Here is a 19,894-nt window from a genome sequence, read left to right as displayed (position 1 = left end):
AAAAATCACGCCCAATCTTGCTTCTAAAGTGATCCCCGGTATCGCGCATATCGCATTCCATAGTAATCAGGTTTAGCTACGTAAAGGGTTGGGTGCCTCGCTACGCCGGGGGTAGTGAGCTGTATTCATGATACCACACCCATCAGCAGAATCACAACGGATGTGGAAGATGATGGAAAGAGCTGAATACCGCCCAGTATATTTATCAGACTTTAGTGGATTTGTAAGCCTGTCTAAGCAAAGAATAGCATCTCTATACCTGAAGTGAGAAGGTTTGGCTATAAATGTCCAGGAGGTATCCCATGTGGAGGAGATTGTGTATGAATATAATGGGTATGCTCCACCACAAATTTAGGAGAAAAAGTATCCTTGCCAAAAACCATCCATCCAACTTTCTAGGTAACACTTAGGATGAGCTCCTACAGCATGGTCAGGAAGACCTTCAAAGCAAAAATTATTAAGTCTCAACTGGCCCTCAGGGTCAGATGTCTTATGCTTGTAAAGAGGTTGCTCACTTGTGTGTTATTGGGAAGGGAGTTTAGATACCTTGAGTGAATTGTGATGGGATGTCAGTTAGCCCTCCTTTAGGCTTGGAATTGGGTGATAGGATGACATTTGGTTCTCATCTAGGATTTGAGTTGGGTGATGGGATGGCAGTTGGCCCTCATCTAGGCCTGGAGTTGGGTAATGGGATAGCAGTTGGCTGTCATCTAGGCATGCAGTTGGATAATAGGATGGCAGTTGGCTCTCATTTAGGCCTGGAGTTGGGTGATGGACTAGCAGTTGGCTGTCATCTAGACCTGGAGTTGGGTGATGGAATAACAGTTGGCTGTCATCTAGGCCTGGAGTTGGGTGATGGGATAGTAGTTGGTTCCCATCTAGGCCTTGAGTTGCATGATGGGATGGCAGTTGGCTCTCATCTAGGCTTTGAGTTGTCGGTGATAGTATGGCAGTTGGTTCCCATCTAAGCTTTTGTGAATTACATTATACAGTATAGGCCAGCAGTTAGCCTCTATTTAAACCTATCTTTCTTCACCACAATACCTTTCTCTTATAAATGAATTAAGCTAACCCTATTTCCTCACCATTGGGACTGAGTCTGAGTTGCACACAGCTACATCCATGTCTTTTGTTGCAGTTGTGTCTGTGACTTTATACAAATCTGCTAAAAAGCCCTTACCTGGTGTACATCCATGCGTAAGACTGTGCAAGGACTGTGACACCCATGTCAGCTTCTATAAATGCAGAAATACCGCTTGGTGTGTCTGTAGTCGCACGTTTAAAACTTGCCCTATGGCAAGTATAGTTTCTCTGTATGTGTTTGGCCTCCCATGTGAGCGGTTGAGTGTGTATGTACATAACCACTTTGATTAATTAAGACAACAAAAACCAAATAACTGCTTGTAAAAGCACCTATGTAATAGACTAGATGATAAAAGAAAATTCCCCTGATAAAGCACGCGGCCGTAAACACTAAGTGGGTGTCAGATAAAGGATTATAAAGCAAAAGAACCGGCTGCGCAATGTACCAGGGAAAGAATGAGAGCCGACGTTAAAAGAAAAATAATTTATTAACCATAAGCACTAGATAAAAACAAACTATTGCAATAACAGTTAGATATATAGATGGTAATAAATATATTAAATTATATAGTTAGGTACACCTTGTCTGGTACTAATGTAGTAGGTATCGTGAAAATGGAAGCAACTTGTGTGAATAAGCTTGGTGAAAGTCCGCAGTCACTCACATGGATTATCACTTTGTAATGACGCTTGTCAATACCAAACGGCAGAGCGGCCCCCAGTAAAGCACAGAGTTCCCGTCACAATGCTGAATTGGTGAAGTAAGTACCTCTCCTGTGGGCTGGTCCAAGACCGGGCGTCCCCGGTCTTTAGTCCTGCGTTGCCCACTGATGCTGTGCAGCAAGCAGATGGGGGGAACCGCCGGGCTGATGAAGCGGGTGAAAGCCGCGTGCTGGTGTGAGCGGCTTTGCGGGGATCAGAGAAGAGTTGCACAGATCCGTTAGTTCACGGCAGATTGCTTCAGATGTAGGTACCTGGATCAAGGTGTGTAGGGGAGGCGGATTCCTAACGCGTTTCGTCACGTATCACATGACTTTATCAAAGGTATATTCCTGCCTCTAAACTGAACAATATTTAAAGCCAAAGGGCCAATAATGCACAGGTGTGTAAAATCAATAATTAAACCAGGATTGGTTAAAGCACTATTATAAATTAGAAACGTCGGCTCACATACTAAGATGCCTCATGTGTATAACAGAGACAATTTGATAATATCCACAGAAAGTTATTATAGAGAATATGCTGAAGTCTATTGAATTAATACAAGCTCATTATATTAAAATATAAATATGGATGCAATATAAACAAACAACAAATAATAATAACACATGATTTAAAACGCATGTACAGACCATATAGCTGATTTAGATTTCCCAAAAGGCTGCATCTGACAAAAATCTGTTTGCATAAGAATCGTTGAGAATCATAAACAAATGGTATTACATTGTGCCCGAGATAATATACAAATTTTTTATAGATTTTTTACTCTCACTTAAATAATCCTTTATAGCCATGTGTAAATATATTTATATATACACAGATATTTCCTGAGAAATATAATGATAGACAACATAAAAATAAATAATAAAGTAAGAAAAAATGAAAAAATTATTATATCGGACCGGGATCCGAACCCGGGTCACTGTCTATGTGAAAACAGTGACCGAACCTCATGAGCCACTGAACTGCTCATTGGAGTAAAGGAGAGAAAGAGGATATTCTAACAATGTAACCTAATGTCCAACTCTAAAATGGACATATTGAACCACTATTTTTTTATTAACCAATACTATAATGATGAAAAACAGTATCATAAATAAATCCCAGAATGAAATCAGCCTGGGGTAAAATAATAATGAGACAACAGAAAGACCAGAAAATTTTATAACATATAGAAAACATTATTAGAAAAATCCTCATTAGAAGATTAAAGTGAATAATAAATAAAACAAATGTTATAAATAAGTCGATACAGAGATTAACTAGACTCATGGAGTCAACCTATGGCTAACAGGGGAAGAGAAGTAACGATCTTATTATCAGAGATCAAACTCAATTGATTCATTTAGTCCTTCTGGAAAAAGAGTTCTTAATTTATGAATCCAGTAGTTTTCCCTGAGACAGAGTTTCTTATATCTATCCCCACCCCGTGACGTATGCATGATAGTTTCAATACCAATAAGTTGAATTTCCTCAGGGTTTTTTGATGTATTTCAGAGAAGTGTCTTGAGACACTATGAAAAAAGAATCCCTTTTGTATATTGCGTCTGTGTTCTAAAAATCTGATCCTGAGTTTACGGGTTGTTCTACCCACGTAAATTAGGTTACATTTGCAGACTAGCAAATAGATGACATAAGAACTGTTACAATTGACAAAGGAACGTATCTCAAATTGTTTCCCATCAGAAGAAATGAAAAATTTAGAATTATTCTGAATATAGGAGCAAGTGATGCACTGTTTAGCACCACATCCAAAACATCCTTTGATGTTGGTAAGCCACTGTGAGGTTTTGTGTGGAATAGTGGACGTATCTGCAGTCCTTTTATCTACAAAGTGGCTGGGGGCCAGAACATATTGTAGGTTGTTAGATTTTTTAAAAATAACAGAAGGTGTATCATTTAATTCTGTTCTGAGTACTTGATCTGTGAGTAGAATGGGGTAATTATTACGTATAATATTCTGAACTTTAGATGAAGAACTGCTGAATTGTGAAAGCAAAAGAGGCTGTTCTTTTTCAAATTTCTGTGAATGTGATTTATAAGATAACAAATCGTTTCTTACTAACTTATCAGCCTTTTGTATGGCTGATTTAATCAAGGGCAAAGGGTAACCCCTGTGTTGAAAAGAGAGGGAAAGTTCATCAGCTTGTAAATGATAATCATGTGGATCACTACAGTTACGTTTCATACGTCTAAATTGTCCAAAGGGTATATTATTTAACCACGGTTTGTAGTGGGAGCTATCATAGTGTAAATAATTTAAAGTGTCAACTTCTTTCCGAAAGGTTTTAGTAAGGATTCTACCATCAATTACCTCCAAGGATATATCAAGAAAGGTAATAGAAGATCGATGTGAAGTGCTAGTGAAACTTAAATTAAATTCATTATTGTTTAGCTGAGAAGTGAAATCAGAAGACAGAGAAATATCACCATCGAAAATGAAAAACATGTCATCTATATAGCGGCCATAGTAGACGAGGTCCGCACCAAAGCTCCGCCCCCATACATGGGTCTGCTCGAAGGCCCCCATGTATAGGTTGGCGAAGCTAGGCGTGAACCTCGTCCCCATGGCCATCCCAAGGGTCTGTAAATAATAATTCTTATTAAAAACAAAATAATTGTGTGATAATATGAAAGAGATGGAGTCTAGTATAAATTGTTGTAGCTACATCTTGAGTGAACCGGATTGTAAAAAACAATCCGCAATTGTGGATAAACCCTTCTGGTGCGGAATATTTGAGTAAAGCGCCTGTACATCACAGGTCATAAAAAAGAAAGAAGTTTTCCAATTAATATCTGCGATAGCATTTAAAAAAGAGGTGGTATCTTGGATATGTGAACGAAGTGCATATGCAAGTGGCTGTAAAAAATAATCAACAAAATGTGACAAATTAGACGTGAGGGTACCAACACCAGAAATAATGGGTCTACCAGGAGGTGCAGTGAGTGACTTGTGAATCTTAGGTAAGTGATAGTAGGTAGGGGTAATGGGGTGAAGTGGTATCAAATATCTTGATTCATCCTTTGATATGATGCCTTTATCTGCAGCAGCCTTGACTAATATTGTCAAGGATTTGTGAAATTCTTGGGAGGGATTAACAGATAATTTAATGTATGTGCTAGTGTCATTCAATTGTCTGAGTGCTTCAGTTACATAATCATCGGTGTTCTGAATTACAATTCCCCCGCCCTTGTCAGCAGATTTGATGACAAGGGAGGGGTCATTAGCCAATCTCTGAAGTGCTAATCTCTTTTGAACAGATAAATTGTGTCTGTATTTAAATTTTTTCTTTTCTCTCTGACATAAGATGTTAAAATCATCAAGTGTCTTTTTCCTATAGGACATGCATGTCCAAACTGCGGCCCTCCAGCTGTTGAGAAACTACACATCCCAGCATGCCCTGACACAGCTTTAGCATTCTCTGACAGTAAAACTGTGTCAGGGCATGCTGGGATATGTAGTTTTACAACAGCTGGAGGGCCGCAGTTTGGACATGCCTGCTATAGGAGGACTTCTATGGTGTAAAGGAAAGAATTGAGATTTGTTTTTAAAAATGGATCTCCGTTCTTCATTGCGTTCACAGTTATAGATGGGGATAGTTGAATTGGAGGTGTTGCTCTCTAGGAGCAGGGACTCTAACATATCCAGACTAGTTCTATCCTGTTCATCTAGGATTATAGCTGTGCCCTCCAATTTACATTGTACCAATTTTTTGGTTGCAAAGTACCTCTTACGTGCTAAAGTCCGAATGTATGTATGAAGTTCAATAAATAAATTAAAAAAGGCTGGTGGCTTAGAGGGGGCAAATTTCAAGCCTTTAACTAAAAGGCGAGTTTCAGATTTATCAATTACTTTGGAGGACAGATTATATACATTAGTCTGATCTATAATCTCAGATCTCGCTTTTTTTCTCTGTAACTTGCAGCCTCCTCTGCATCCTCTATGTTTTCTTCCCTTGCTCTTTTCGGGGAATCTGTCCTTTTTTAATTCGTACCGATTGTGTATATGGTACGGAAGTTTGAATTTGTGATCCCTTTGTTCCTTCTCTAAAAAATTAGTGGAACTTGAAGTATTAGTTGTATGTGCTGTAGCCATAGAAGGAGTATTTTTCTGAGTCTGGATTTTGGGTCATACTGATGGCTCAGCTAAAGAGGTTCTCTGAGGGGATATAGGTTGATTGTGATAATTATACGAAGAATTTAAATTTTTAGTTGGCTGATATTTTTGATCAGTCTTGTCAGATCTCTTAGTGGAGTTGGAGGTTCTATTGAGTCTCCAGTTAGAATTACTCCGTGACCTTCCCCTATTAGAGGGGTTTGGACCTTTATTGAAACTACGAACTCTATTCTGAATGTAATCATTAGTGTCTCTATTAAATTTCTTATTTTTACCTTCAATGATCTCTTTCTCATATTGTTCTAATTTACGATTGAGCTTGAGATCATTAAATTGAAATTGAGGATGATCAGAAAAGGAGTTTAGGCATTTTTTAGTATCCTCTATTTCCCGGGATAGTTGCACAGTTTTATCTTTACGGTAATTAACAAGAAGTTCCATTAGTGAAAAGGAGCAAATATCCAGTAATAGCTTCCATTTATCTTTAAGCAAGGGATCATCCACAAAGGATAGCGTCTTGAAGATTCTGAGACCCCTAGGTATTTTTTTGTTTTAATATATTTTTGTAGGGTGACCATGTCCCACCAGTGGCGGGTTTCTGTCTTCATGAGATCTTCTAATTTATAAAATAGAGTATTAAACTCTCTTTCATGGTCATTCTGAATAGATGGTAATATATTGGTCTCAGAAGCTTCATTAAAGCTAGCCTCATACCTAGATCTCCTCTTAGCACATTCAGATAAGCATGTCAGATCAGCCTTTGGGATTTAAATCAGTTAGAACAAAATAATATTATAAAATGAGCAATAGTTATTAAGGCAGCTAGCAGGTCACACCAAAATTAATTAAGACAACAAAAAACAAATAACTGCTTGTAAAAGCGCCTATGTAATAGACTAGATGATAAAAGAAAATTCCCCTGATAAAGCGCGCGGCCGTAAACACTAAGTGGGTTTCAGATAAAGGGTAATAAAGCAAAAGAAATGGCTGCGCAATGAACCAGGGAAAGAATGAGAGCCGACGTTAAAAGAAAAATAATTTATTAACCATAAGCACTAGATAAAAACAAACTATTGCAATAACAGTTAGATATATAGATGGTAATAAATATATTAAATTATATAGTTAGGTACACCTTGTCTGGTACTAATGTAGTAGGTATCGTGAAAATGGAAGCAACTTGTGTGAATTAGCTTGGTGAAAGTCCGCAGTCACTCACATGGATTATCACTTTGTAATGACGCTTGTCAATACCAAATGGCAGAGCGGCCCCCAGTAAAGCACAGAGTTCCCGTCACAATGCTGAATCGGTGAAGTAAGTACCTCTCCTGTGGGCTGGTCCGAGACCGGGTGTCCCCGGTCTTTAGTCCTGTGTTGCCCACTGATGCTGTGCAGCAAGGAGATGGGGGGAACCGCCGGGCTGATGAAGCGGGTGAAAGCCGCGTGCTGGTGTGAGCGGCTTTGCGGGGATCAGAGAAGAGTTGCACAGATCCGTTAGTTCACGGCAGATTGCTTCAGATGTAGGTACCTGGATCAAGGTGTGTAGGGGAGGCGGAGTCCTAACGCGTTTCGTCACGTATCACGTGAATTTATCAAAGGTATATTCCTGCCTCTAAACTGAACAATATTTAAAGCCAAAGGGCCAATAATGCACAGGTGTGTAAAATCAATAATTAAACCAGGATTGGTTAAAGCACTATTATAAATTAGAAATGTCGGCTCACATACTAAGATGTCTCATGTGTATATCAGAGACAATTTGATAATATCCACAGAAAGTTATTATAGAGAATATGCTGAAGTCTATTGAATTAATACAAGCTCATTATATTAAAATATAAATATGGATGCAATATAAAAAAAACAACAATAATAATAACACATGATTTAAAACGCATGTACAGACCGTATAGCTGATTTAGATATCCCAAAAGGCTGCATCTGACAAAAATCTGTTTGCATAAGAATCAGTGAGAATCATAAACAAACGGTATTACATTGTGCCTGAGGTAATATACAAATTTTTTATAGATTTTTTACTCTCACTTAAATAATTATTTAAAGCCATGTGTAAATATATTTATATATACACAGATGTTTCCTGAGAAATATAATGATAGACAATATAAAAATAAATAATAAAGTAAGAAAAAAAGAAAAAATTATTATATCGGACCGGGATCCGAACCCGGGTCACTGTCTATATGAAAACAGTGACCGAACCTCATGAGCCACTGAACTGCTCATTGGAGTAAAGGAGAGAAAGAGGATATTCTAACAATGTAACCTAATGTCCAACTCTAAAATGGACATATTGAACCACTATTTTTTATTAACCAATACTATAATGATGAAAAACAGTATCATAAATAAATCCCAGAATGAAATCAGCCTGGGGTAAAATAATAATGAGACAACAGAAAGACCAGAAAATTTTATAACATATAGAAAACATTATTAGAAAAATCCTCATTAGAAGATTAAAGTGAATAATAAATAAAACAAATGTTATAAATAAGTCGATACAGAGATTAACTAGACTCATGGAGTCAACCTATGGCTAACGGGAAGAGAAGTAACGATCTTATTATCAGAGATCAAACTCAATTGATTCATTTAGTCCTTCTGGAGAAAGAGTTCTTAAATTATGAATCCAGTAGTTTTCCCTGAGACAGAGTTTCTTATATCTATCCCCACCCCGTGACGTATACATGATACTTTCAATACCAATAAGTTGAATTTCCTCAGGGTTTTTTTTTATGTATTTCAGAGAAGTGTCTTGAGACACTATGAAAAAAGAATCCCTTTTGTATATTGCGTCTGTGTTCTAAAAATCTGATCCTGAGTTTACGGGTTGTTCTACCCACGTAAATTAGGTTACATTTGCAGACTAGCAAATAGATGACATAAGAACTGTTACAATTGACAAAGGAACGTATCTCAAATTGTTTCCCATCAGAAGAAATAAAAAATTTAGAATTATTCTGAATATAGGAGCAAGTGATGCACTGTTTAGCACCACATCCAAAACATCCTTTGATGTTGGAAAGCCACTGTGAGGTTTTGTGTGGAATAGTGGACGTATCTGCAGTCCTTTTATCTACAAAGTGGCTGGGGGCCAGAACATGTTGTAGGTTGTTAGATTGTATCATTTAATTCTGTTCTGAGTACTTGATCTGTGAGTAGAATGGGGTAATTATTACGTATAATATTCTGAACTTTAGATGATGAACTGCTGAATTGTGAAAGGAAAAGAGGCTGTTCTTTTTCAAATTTCTGTGAATGTGATTTATAAGATAACAAATCGTTTCTTACTCACTTATCAGCCTTTTGTATGGCTGATTTAATCAAGGGCAAAGGGTAACCCCTGTGTTGAAAAGAGAGGTTAATAAAAAATAGTGGTTCAATATGTCCATTTTAGAGTTGGACATTAGGTTACATTGTTAGAATATCCTCTTTCTCTCCTTTACACCAATGAGCAGTTCAGTGGCTCATGAGGTTCGGTCACTGTTTTCATATAGACAGTGACCCGGGTTTGGATCCCGGTCCAATATAATAATTTTTTCTTTTTTTCTTACTTTATTATTTATTTTTATGTTGTCTATCATTATATTTCTCAGGAAACATCTATGTATATATAAATATATTTACACATGGCTATAAAGGATTATTTAAGTGAGAGTAAAAGATCTATAAAAAATTTGTATATTATCTCGGGCACAATGTAATACCGTTTGTTTATGATTCTCACTGATTCTTATGCAAACAGATTTTTGTCAGATGCAGCCTTTAGGGATATCTAAATCAGCTATACGGTCTGTACATCCGTTTTAAATCATGTGTTATTATTATTTGTTGTTTTTTTATGTTGCATCCATATTTATATTGTAATATAATGAGCTTGTATTAATTCAATAGACTTCAGCATATTCTCTATAATAACTTTCTGTGGATATTATCAAATTGTCTCTGTTATACACATGAGGCATCTTAGTATGTGAGCCGACGTTTCTAATTTATAATAGTGCTTTAACCAATCCTGGTTTAATTATTGATTTTACACACCTGTGCATTATTGGCCCTTTGGCTTTAAATATTGCTCAGTTTAGAGGCAGGAATATACCTTTGATAAAGTAACGTGATACGTGACGAAACGCGTTAGGACTCCGCCTCCCCTACACACCTTGATCCTGGTACCTACATCTGAAGCAATCTGCCGTGAACTAACGGATCTGTGCAACTCTTCTCTGATCCCCGCAAAGCCGCTCACACCAACACGCGGCTTTCACCCGCTTCATCAGCCCAGCGGTTCCCCCCATCTCCTTGCTGCACAGCATCAGTGGGCAACGCAAGACTAAAGACCGGGGACGCCCGGTCTCGGACCAGTCCACAGGAGAGGTACTTACTTCACCGATTCAGCATTGTGACGGGAACTCTGTGCTTTACTGGGGGCCGCTCTGCCGTTTGGTATTGACAAGCGTCATTACAAAGTGATAAATCATGTGAGTGACTGCGGACTTTCACCAAGCTAATTCACACAAGTTGCTTCCATTTTCACGATACCTACTACATTAGTACCAGACAAGGTGTACCTAACTATATAATTTAATATATTTATTACCATCTATATATCTAACTGTTATTGCAATAGTTTGTTTTTATCTAGTGCTTATGGTTAATAAATTATTTTTCTTTTAACGTCGGCTCTCATTCTTTCCGTGGTACATTGCGCAGCCGTTTCTTTTGCTTTACATAACCACTTTGAGCTACATGCCTGTGACACTCCCATAATACCCATCAGCCTGCATCTGTTTATCCACCCCCTGTTACCTCCCAGTTGCTGCCTAGGCGCATGTACAGAAGAAAAAACATTGATTGTTAGCATGAATATCAGCATAGCATGCAACTCAGATTCAGGCCCAATAAGTGTCCGTGTCTTTATTTCAGGTTGTGATATCCTGTTTATAAATGCAGACTGACATCAGACATTAGAGAGTTTAATGATATCCTGGGCTGGCTATAACTACATTGAATTATAGGGAGGATAAAGGCATGGAATACATCCAATGACCTTCGTCATCCATGTGGCCAGCAAGAGGATAGCATAATATCTGCTATCTCAGACTGCACAATAAGATCTGCATGGTCGTTTACTTCTTATTCTATGTAATTACAGTATAAGATGCTAAAACATCTTTGCTATGTACAGGCCCGGCGCTACCCGCTCAGCAAGGTCCTGCAAAGCAGGGAGGCGCTGGGTCAGAGAGGCGCTCTCCCCACTCTGCGACCTTGCTCTGATGTGCGTTGTTGATGCCGGCTGCCAGCGCCTGTCACTCTGACAGACATCAGCAGTGGTGCCAGCAGCATGAACAGCAGCTACCCTCTCCCTGCCTCCTCACTGATAGAGCCGCCCCTCTCCGTGCCTCCTCACTGATAGAGCCGCCCCTCTCTGTGTCTCCTCACTGATGGAGCTGCCCCTCTCCCTGCCTCCTCACTGATGGAGCCGCCCAGCGCTGTGAAGGAGCCCGCAGCTGGCAGCAGTGTAGTGAGTCACACTGACTCATTACACGCTGCCGCCACTGAGCTACATGTTCTGACAGAGAAAGCCAGTGAGAGGGTGATTACTCACATCACCCTTCGTCTTTGCACCGCGCTGCTGCTGCAGCTCTCAGCTTCCTGGTCTCCGTGTTGGCCCTCCACTGCATGCTGGGACATACGGGGGAGGGAGGAGGGGGAGTCACGGCAGCAGTCTGTGGTGTGTGTACAGAAGAGTGAGTCAATGCACTCAGCCCCTGCAGTGAGGAGCCTTGCTGGAGCCAGAGCCAGGAGATGCACAGTGTGAAAGTGTGGAAAAAGAAAACACATGTAAAGTAAAGAGTGTGTGTTTAGCTATGGCTGTGTGTGTTTCTGCATATACTGTATATGTATTTTCCTATGTCTGTTTAGGTGTGTGTGTGTGTGTGTGTGTGTGTGTGTGTGTGTGTGTGTTTAGCTATGTGTATGTTTTTCTGTGTACTGTATATGTATTTTGCTATGTGTTTAGCTGTATGTATGTGTTTGTGTGTCTGTGTATATATGTTTTGCTGTGTGTGTGTTTTACTATGTGTGTGTGTGTATATCCATATCTACAGATGTAGCCACACTCATCCATCCCGTGATGCGTACGCATCGCGGCATGGATGGCGCCACTAGTGCCCATGTCTATGAAGCGCGCATGTGTACTTCTATGGAGTGAACGGAGGCTGCGAATAGCCGCAGCATGGCGTTCACTGCTGCTTGCCACATCTGTATCTATCTATCTCACATTCCCGGTAGTAAATGTTGACGTGTGCATTTCTCTACTGTGTGGCGTACCGTGTATAAGGCTCTCTACTGTGTGGCGTACCCTGTATAAGGCTCCCTACTGTGTGGTGTACCGTTTATTAAGATCTTTACTGTGTGGCGTACCGTGTATAAGGCTCTCTACTGTGTGGCGTACCGTGTATAAGCCTCTCTACTGTGTGGTGTACCGTGTATAAGGCTCTCTACTGTGTGGCGTACCGTGTATAAGGCTCTCTACTGTGTGGCGTACCGTGTATAAGGCTCTCTACTGTGTGGCGTACCGTGTAGAAGGCTCTCTACTGTGTGGCGTATCGTGTATAAGGCTCTCTACTGTGTGGCGTACCGTGTATAAGGCTCTCTACTGTGTGGGGTACCGTGTATAAGGCTCTCTACTGTATGGCGTACCGTGTAGAAGGCTCTCTACTGCAGGTGTTTTCACAAATTCAAAAAAACACATGGATCGGCGGCAAATTCGCCGATCCATGTGGTTTTAGCCAGTGCCGTATTTTTCGACAAGTCGAAAAATTGGCACAGGCATTGAATAGGGCAAATCTAATTTGCCCTAAATCGGCTGATAATTGCCGATTGTTCGACTGGTCGAAAAATCCGGCAATAATTGAATACCCCCCTGTGTTATAACATGTATAATCTTCTCTACTGTGTGGCGTACCCTGTAAAAGGCTCTCAACTGTGTGGCGTACCGTGTATAAGCTTCTGTTCTGTGTGGCGTACCGTGTATAAGCTTCTGTACTGTGTGGCGTACCATGTATAAGCTTCTGTACTGTGTGGCGTACCGTGTATAAGCTTCTGTACTGTGTGGCGTACCGTGTATAAGCCTCTCAACTGTGTGGCGTAACGTGTATAAGCTTCTCTATTATAGGGGGTATTCAATTATGTGCCAAATTGGACCATGGGTATTCAATTGCGGGTGTTTTGAGACCGATTTTGAATCCCTTTTCGCCCATGAATTTCCCCCCTTTTTTTTGTCGAATTGGCATGGGCGAAAACGCCCCCAAATTCGTCAAAACTCATAGATCGACTGCAAATTCGCAGATTCATGTTGTTTTTGCCAGTGCCGGACTTTTCAACAAGTCGAAAAATCGGCACAGGCATTGAATAGGGCGAATCTAATTCGCCCTAAAAACGGAAGACAAATTGCCGATTTTTCGACTGGTCGAAAAATCTGTCAATAATTGAATACCCCCCTATGTGTTGTAACATGTATAATCTTCTCTATTGTGTGGCGTACCCTGTGTAAGGCTCTAAACTGTGGCGCAACATGTATAAGGCTCTACTGTGTGGTGTACCATGTATAAGCTTCTCTACTGTATGGCATACGGTGTATAAGGCTCTCTACTGTGTGGTGTACCATGTTTAAGCTTCTCTACTGTATGGCATACGGTGTATAAGGCTCTCTACTGTGTGGTGTAATGTGAATTGGGAGTACTATTGTGTGGCGACACCCCTTGTTAGTGAGACAAACCATATTTTGGGGGATGCCATTTCCCTATTTTTAATATACGATGGGGCCCAATGCATATTGTTGCACCTGGGCCCACTATTCTCTAGTTCTGCCACTGCGCCTGTCTGCCCAGGAAGCCCACCGCACGCGTCCTTGCCCTCACATTCTCTGTAACTCCCACTCAGCGTCCCTGCCCTCACCCTCCCTGTAACTCTCCCTCAGCATCCCTGCCCTCACCCTCTCTCTAACTCCCCCTCAGCGTCCCTGCCCTCACCCGCCCTGTAACTCCCTGTCAGTGCCCATGCCTTCACTCTTCCTATATCTCCCCGTCAGCATCCCTGCCCTCACCCTCCCTGTAACCACCCTTCAGCATCCCTACCCTCACTGTAACCACCCTTCAGCGTCCCTGCCCTCACCCGCCCTGTAACCACCCTTCAGCGTCCCTGCCCTCACCCTCCCTGTAACCACCCTTCAGCGTCCCTGCCCTTACCCTCTCTGTAACCACCCTTCAGCGTCCCTGCCCTCACCCTCCCTGTAACTCCCTGTCACTGCCCCTGCCCTCACCCTCCCTGTAACTCCCTGTCACTGCCCCTGCCTTCACTCTTCCTGTAACTCACTGTCAGTGCCCCTGCCTTCACTCTCCCTGTAAATCCCCCTCTTTTGTGATGCACACTGACCCTTTATGAGTTAAGGGAGGTAGGGCGCAATTTTATAGTTTGCAGGAGGGCGCCGAACACCCTAGCACCGGCCCTATGTATTCTGTCCTCACAAAACAAATATGCATATTTAAAGGATGTTCTGAAAGTGAACTCTGAACATTCTAATTTAAAGACTACTAAAGATAAAAGTGGGAAAGTCAGAAATTCAGATGCACATTATAATTTTGTAGAAACAACATTTGTAAAATAAAATGTACAATGATCATCAACACTGCTAAAAGTATTCCTCCCCACATTTTAATACTGGTAGCGTGACTCATGCCCACTAGACCATGCCTCTGGTGTGTGACATTTTAGGGGCATGACCACATGTCACACCTCTGTTTCTCTTAATGCTGGAGGTGAGCCATTGGGACAGTGCCTGAAAAGTGAGACTGTCCCGTTGAAATCAGAACAGTTGGGAGGTATGCTAAAGGCTATAGGAATGTACTGATAAATTTGATTAACTTACAGGACAGAAAAAAAGCAATACCTTTAACTTATATTTGTGCAGGCCGCTGCGACTGCTAAGCGTGTGTGTGTAACCCATAACAGATGCGTACACGTTGCGTGAGGTGGAATACACTTTATAACCCCTAGCAGGAAAGGAACATGACACCAATTGTATTTAAAAATGTTGGGATCCGACCCACCAACAGTTATTTACTAAAAGGGGGTTACAACAATAATACAAATACAATAAGAGAAAGAGGCTACAATCAATGATACATACGTTTGTTTCGCCAGCGCCACCTGGTCCCGGTCCTCGGTCATTTAAGATAGATGACTTTCAGAGAATGTGTGACTGGCCAGGCAGCTTGGCTTTTGATACTTTTGTCCAGTTCATGATACAATAGACACTGTATGCTCTTCTTCCATTGGTTTGGGGGTGGGACATATCCTGTGCACTGGGTATCATTGGTCAGCTCAAGTGGTGGGTGATGGCTAAGTCTTGAGATGTGATTTCTGTTGTTTGCATCTGAGTTCCCACCCCATGACCAGTTAAACCCATCACATTAATCATACATAAATCTGGTATTACTAATAACTTATTGTTGCAATATGTGACAATATTCTCATACCCACCAGATTACTGCTTATGTGACCCTGAACAATATGATCCCACACATGTTATGATTATCCATTTACATCCTCAAGATAGATAGATATATATATATATATATATATATATATATATACATACATACATACATACGTATATTCCTGCTATTACAATTTGTTAGGAAATACATATATATTTCCAAGAGTTTAGACTATAAATGTTACACCTCAGATCTCTAAATGTCTGGTATGTAGTTTGTCAGCTGTTGCTAATCGAGTTCTTTCAAGTTAAACAAGGTTTCTGGATATTGTCTTCTTGTTTGTGCTGGCTTCTAGTAAAACAATGACAGTCCAGTATTTACTGTCTTCGACAGATACTGGACAACTCTAGAACAATGGGGGTAACCAGAAGGTATTTGCCTTCTTCATAGGAATACAAAGCTTTGCGTAAACAAGTTAGTCTGATACATTCAAGGCACTTGTTTGTGCTTGAGTTTCTAGGAGAATAATTTATATGTGAACAGTAACTTGCTATTTGAATGCGTATGTTACCGTATTTACCCATACCACGTGCTAACACGCAAGACCGCGTGAGCGATTTTATGTAGCTTGTGAGTATGTGTACGCACGGCAGAACAAGCACCCGCACGGAGGCCATCTGTGTGGTGTTTGTACGTGATGAGTGTGCCTATAATATTTTCGACTTTGACAGTACATACAATACAGAGAAATGGTGCATACAGAGAAATTGCTAAATATTTTACAAAGATTATTATTGTGTATGAAACAATAACCATTTCTAAATCAATAAAGAAAAAGCGACCAGTGTAAGGAGGACACTGTTCCCACACAGGCAGACAAAAGGTAAAGTATAGAACATCCTTATTAAGTTAACTGACAATAAACAAAAACAAAATAATAACAAAATGCTATTTAAAATAATTGAATAATTAAAATTGTGAAATTTGGGGACATATACTGTATAATAGGGTCCGAGTCTGCCGGAGGTGCAGGATGCCGGCCGATCTCGTACGTTTTTTTTAAAGTGGCAATCATTTACAAGGCATGGTTTTGTGAATGATTGCCACTTTTTAAAAAAATGTTCGAGGTCGGCCGGCATCCCGCACCTTCGGCAATCTCGAACCCTATTACATATGCCCTTGGTCTGGTCGTAAATGAATAAAAACCTTCTGGCCATCAAGTAGTTAATGATCTTTAGAAGTCTTTTTTTAATTGTCTTGAAATGGTTAATTACCTTAAATATACCAATTTTGCAGTGAAACAACTTTTAATATTTTCCCTCTACTGATATATGATTTTCTCTGTCAGGGACTAAAAGCTGGATCGTTCTTTTTTCCGGGGGGTAATGTCACATACAATGGTGAAACGGTGTACAAGAGCAAAATGGAAAGCCGAGGTCACAAGTATGACAATGAAACAGAGTGGGAAGAAAATGTTGAAACAGTGATGAGATGGTTCACTGAAGAAGATCTGGACTTTGTGGCTCTGTATTTTGGAGAACCAGATGTCACAGGACACAAGCATGGGCCAGATACTCAGGAGCGTAAAGACATAGTTAGTCAAGTGGATCGCATGGTTGGTCACATACGGCGCCGAGTACAATACTATGACTTGGAGTCTAGGCTCAATATTATTATCATAGCAGATCATGGCATGAGTACAGTACTTAAAGGTCCTGAAGAGATTGTGCTGAAAAATTTCCCAAACTTCTCCATTACTGATCTCCAGTTTCATTTACTGGATTATGGGCCTACTGGACTTTTAGTACCTAAAGAAGGGAAATTGGAAAATGTTTATCAAGCCTTGAAAGGTGCCCATCCTAAACTTCACGTCTATAAGAAAGAAGATGTTCCACCTAGGTTGCATTATTCCAATAATATGAGAATCACCCCTTTAGTCCTATATAGTGACCCAGGGTACGTTATCCATTCGGTAAGTTTTTTTTAATTACTTTTAACAATAAAATATGATTGTATGGCAACTTAACATATTCATTCATGTCCACCTTTATTATTTTCCTCAATTCTTGGTGAATACAAAGTTCACAAGTGAAGAATAGATTGCAAAAGTAGAATATTTAAATTGAGTTTCTTTCAGACACGCTAGTGATTTTGAAAGAGTCAAATATTTGGTAATCTGAATTTAAACAGGATTGTGGGCAAATAGGGAACATTTCTCACATTTGCATCACAACAACACACTAGACTATACAATCTTCAAAAATATTTTCTTTCATGGGACAGAATTTGAGCTTGTCTATATCTGAGGTTTTTGGAGAATTAGGCCCATATATAAGAGCCTGCAAATTGCAAGAATCAGTGAAATTACGGCAATTTAATCTGTAGATTTCAAATCAGCAATGATTTAAAAGGCAGAATCAATTTACATACTGTATGGGCCTAAATAGTTAAACAGTAATTAGACAGCCAATTGGGTTTTCCTCAAAGTGTACAGGAATATTCAGTAATAAAAAAATAATTTGGCAACAAAACATCCAAACAGGTGGTGAAAAGAAAGGTTTATCCACATATGACATAGTTACAGCACATTGAGGCTCATTCAGGTGCGGTCACAAATCGGCTATTGGTCGATGTTTCTTAATGCGCATTCGTCTGAGCCGCAGTGAACATGTGCAGTGACTGAAGTGCTATAGTGGTTGCAATGAGGAATTTAGTCACAAAGTGAGCGACAAGAACACAGCGTTTGGGGTTAGTAATGTGGAGTTGTCAGGTAAACGTAGGCGTGTCATGGCCGTTTAGACAGCGTTTTCTGGGTGTGCATAAATTAGCAGTTGCGAGCTTACTTGCTACTGGAGAGCTCTTTGTGTCCCGGGAGAGCAGCTCAGCCTGCGAGTCTTCAGAGGCACTTAAGAGTCTGTGACATGACCCGATTTGCAACAATGCCGATGTATCAGCAATTTTACGCCGCCAGACAGAAATGATGTGACAGCAGTGGGCGTCCCTATGCTCAGGCTAGCTTCTCCCCATATTAGCATATCATCGCAATTGCATACAGCAAACGATAGCAACAGCAGCAGCGAGAACATCCTCATTTGTATGAGCCTCATTGTTCATAGCCTAGTTACCTAGCCCTTGCAAATAGCTACACTTATATTTTGCAATATCAAATAATTTGGCATTAAAAAGATGTAGACTATACTGTAGTTAGACTGTGTTTGCCTTTGACATACAATAATAAATTATGTCCATACTATTTGCTGGTGACAAAGCCCCTACTGTCTTAACTATATGTCTTGAAACTATATCTGGAATATATACTTTTTACAAGCAGCCAGGATCCCGGCTGTCATGATCCCGACAGTAGGATCCTGGCCACCAGTTTGCCGACAGCGGGGCGAGCGCTAGAAAGCCCATTGCGGGCTCGCTGCGCTCACCCTGCTGCGGGCACCGTAGCAGTATTACGGCAGCGACGTTTCTCCACCTGCCGGGATCCCGACAGGTGGTCTCGTGATTGCCTCCCCTATATCTGTTTATAGTTGTGAGTGCGTTGTGTGTCTTAGGCTGTTTACACACGGCGCAATGCTGTTAGGCGCCGGGGTCCGCTCGTCGGTGCGGCCCGGCGCCTAGCAACCAGGGACGCCCTGCGCGTACAGCCGCCGGCTCCCTGGCAACGCTAGACGCCGGGCGCACGGAGCCGCTCTGACCTTAGCAACGGGGACGCCACGTTCGGCCGCGTTCCCCGTTGCTGGGTCTGTTCTAATTATATTTTGGTGTGCTGGCCGTGCAGCATGCAAGCTGCACGGCATTACCTGAGATTACCTTGTCTGGATCCTGATTGGAGGGTTCCTGAATAAAGGCACTCTCAGGACTTCTTACAGACGCCGGTGATAGCTTCCTGTTTGCCTGTGTCAGCTACAGAGAGTTTCCAGTCCTGCTCAATCCGGTTGTTCCTGTCCTCAGTGATCCTGTACTCGGAAGTTTGTCATCTATTCCTGGAGTCTGACCGAGCACCTTTTAACATCCTGTGGTGTTCGTGAGTCGCGGCGCAGCCGTGTGTTGCGGCTTGTCCGCTTACTGTTTATTATTTAGTTTATTTGTGTTCTGGAGCTTTTGCGGAGGATTCCGCTCCCACAGATCCACTCTGGTATCCAGCGGTGCTGGATAGGAGTAACGGATCAGTGGATCTTTGGTTGTCCTTTTCCCTGGCGGCTAGTCCTCACATACCTTTGGTTTAAGTTAGTTAGCTTGTAACCCCCTGCGGGGGCATCGGGGTTGGGCAGACATAATCCGCCCTTCGAACGCGGCTGCCATGGGCTCAAGCAACCATAGTCTCGCAGGGGATTTCTGATAACACGGGCGAGACAACAGAGTTAGGGCGCCAGGGGTTACTAGGCTCTCCTGCTCCCACAACCAGCATATCTTCCCAGTACTCAGACCTCTGCCATAAGAT

The 19,894-nt window shown here is 41.1% G+C and overlaps 1 protein-coding gene across 1 annotated transcript in view; it reads left to right on the top strand.

Annotated features, from left to right (window-relative positions):
* The window catches only part of ENPP7 (ectonucleotide pyrophosphatase/phosphodiesterase 7), a 128,251-nt gene that overhangs the window by 60,966 nt on the left and 47,391 nt on the right, over positions 1-19,894 (top strand). Inside the window, exon 3 of the mRNA XM_063963677.1 lies at positions 16,793-17,416. Coding sequence (XP_063819747.1) covers positions 16,793-17,416 — 624 coding nt within the window. The remainder of the gene's footprint in view (positions 1-16,792; positions 17,417-19,894) is intronic.

Source organism: Pseudophryne corroboree, chromosome 3, assembly GCF_028390025.1.
Source record: "Pseudophryne corroboree isolate aPseCor3 chromosome 3, aPseCor3.hap2, whole genome shotgun sequence".
NCBI lineage: Eukaryota > Metazoa > Chordata > Amphibia > Anura > Myobatrachidae > Pseudophryne > Pseudophryne corroboree.
The sequence above is the reverse complement of the archived record's forward strand: the minus strand, read 5'-3'. Positions and strand labels throughout refer to the sequence as shown.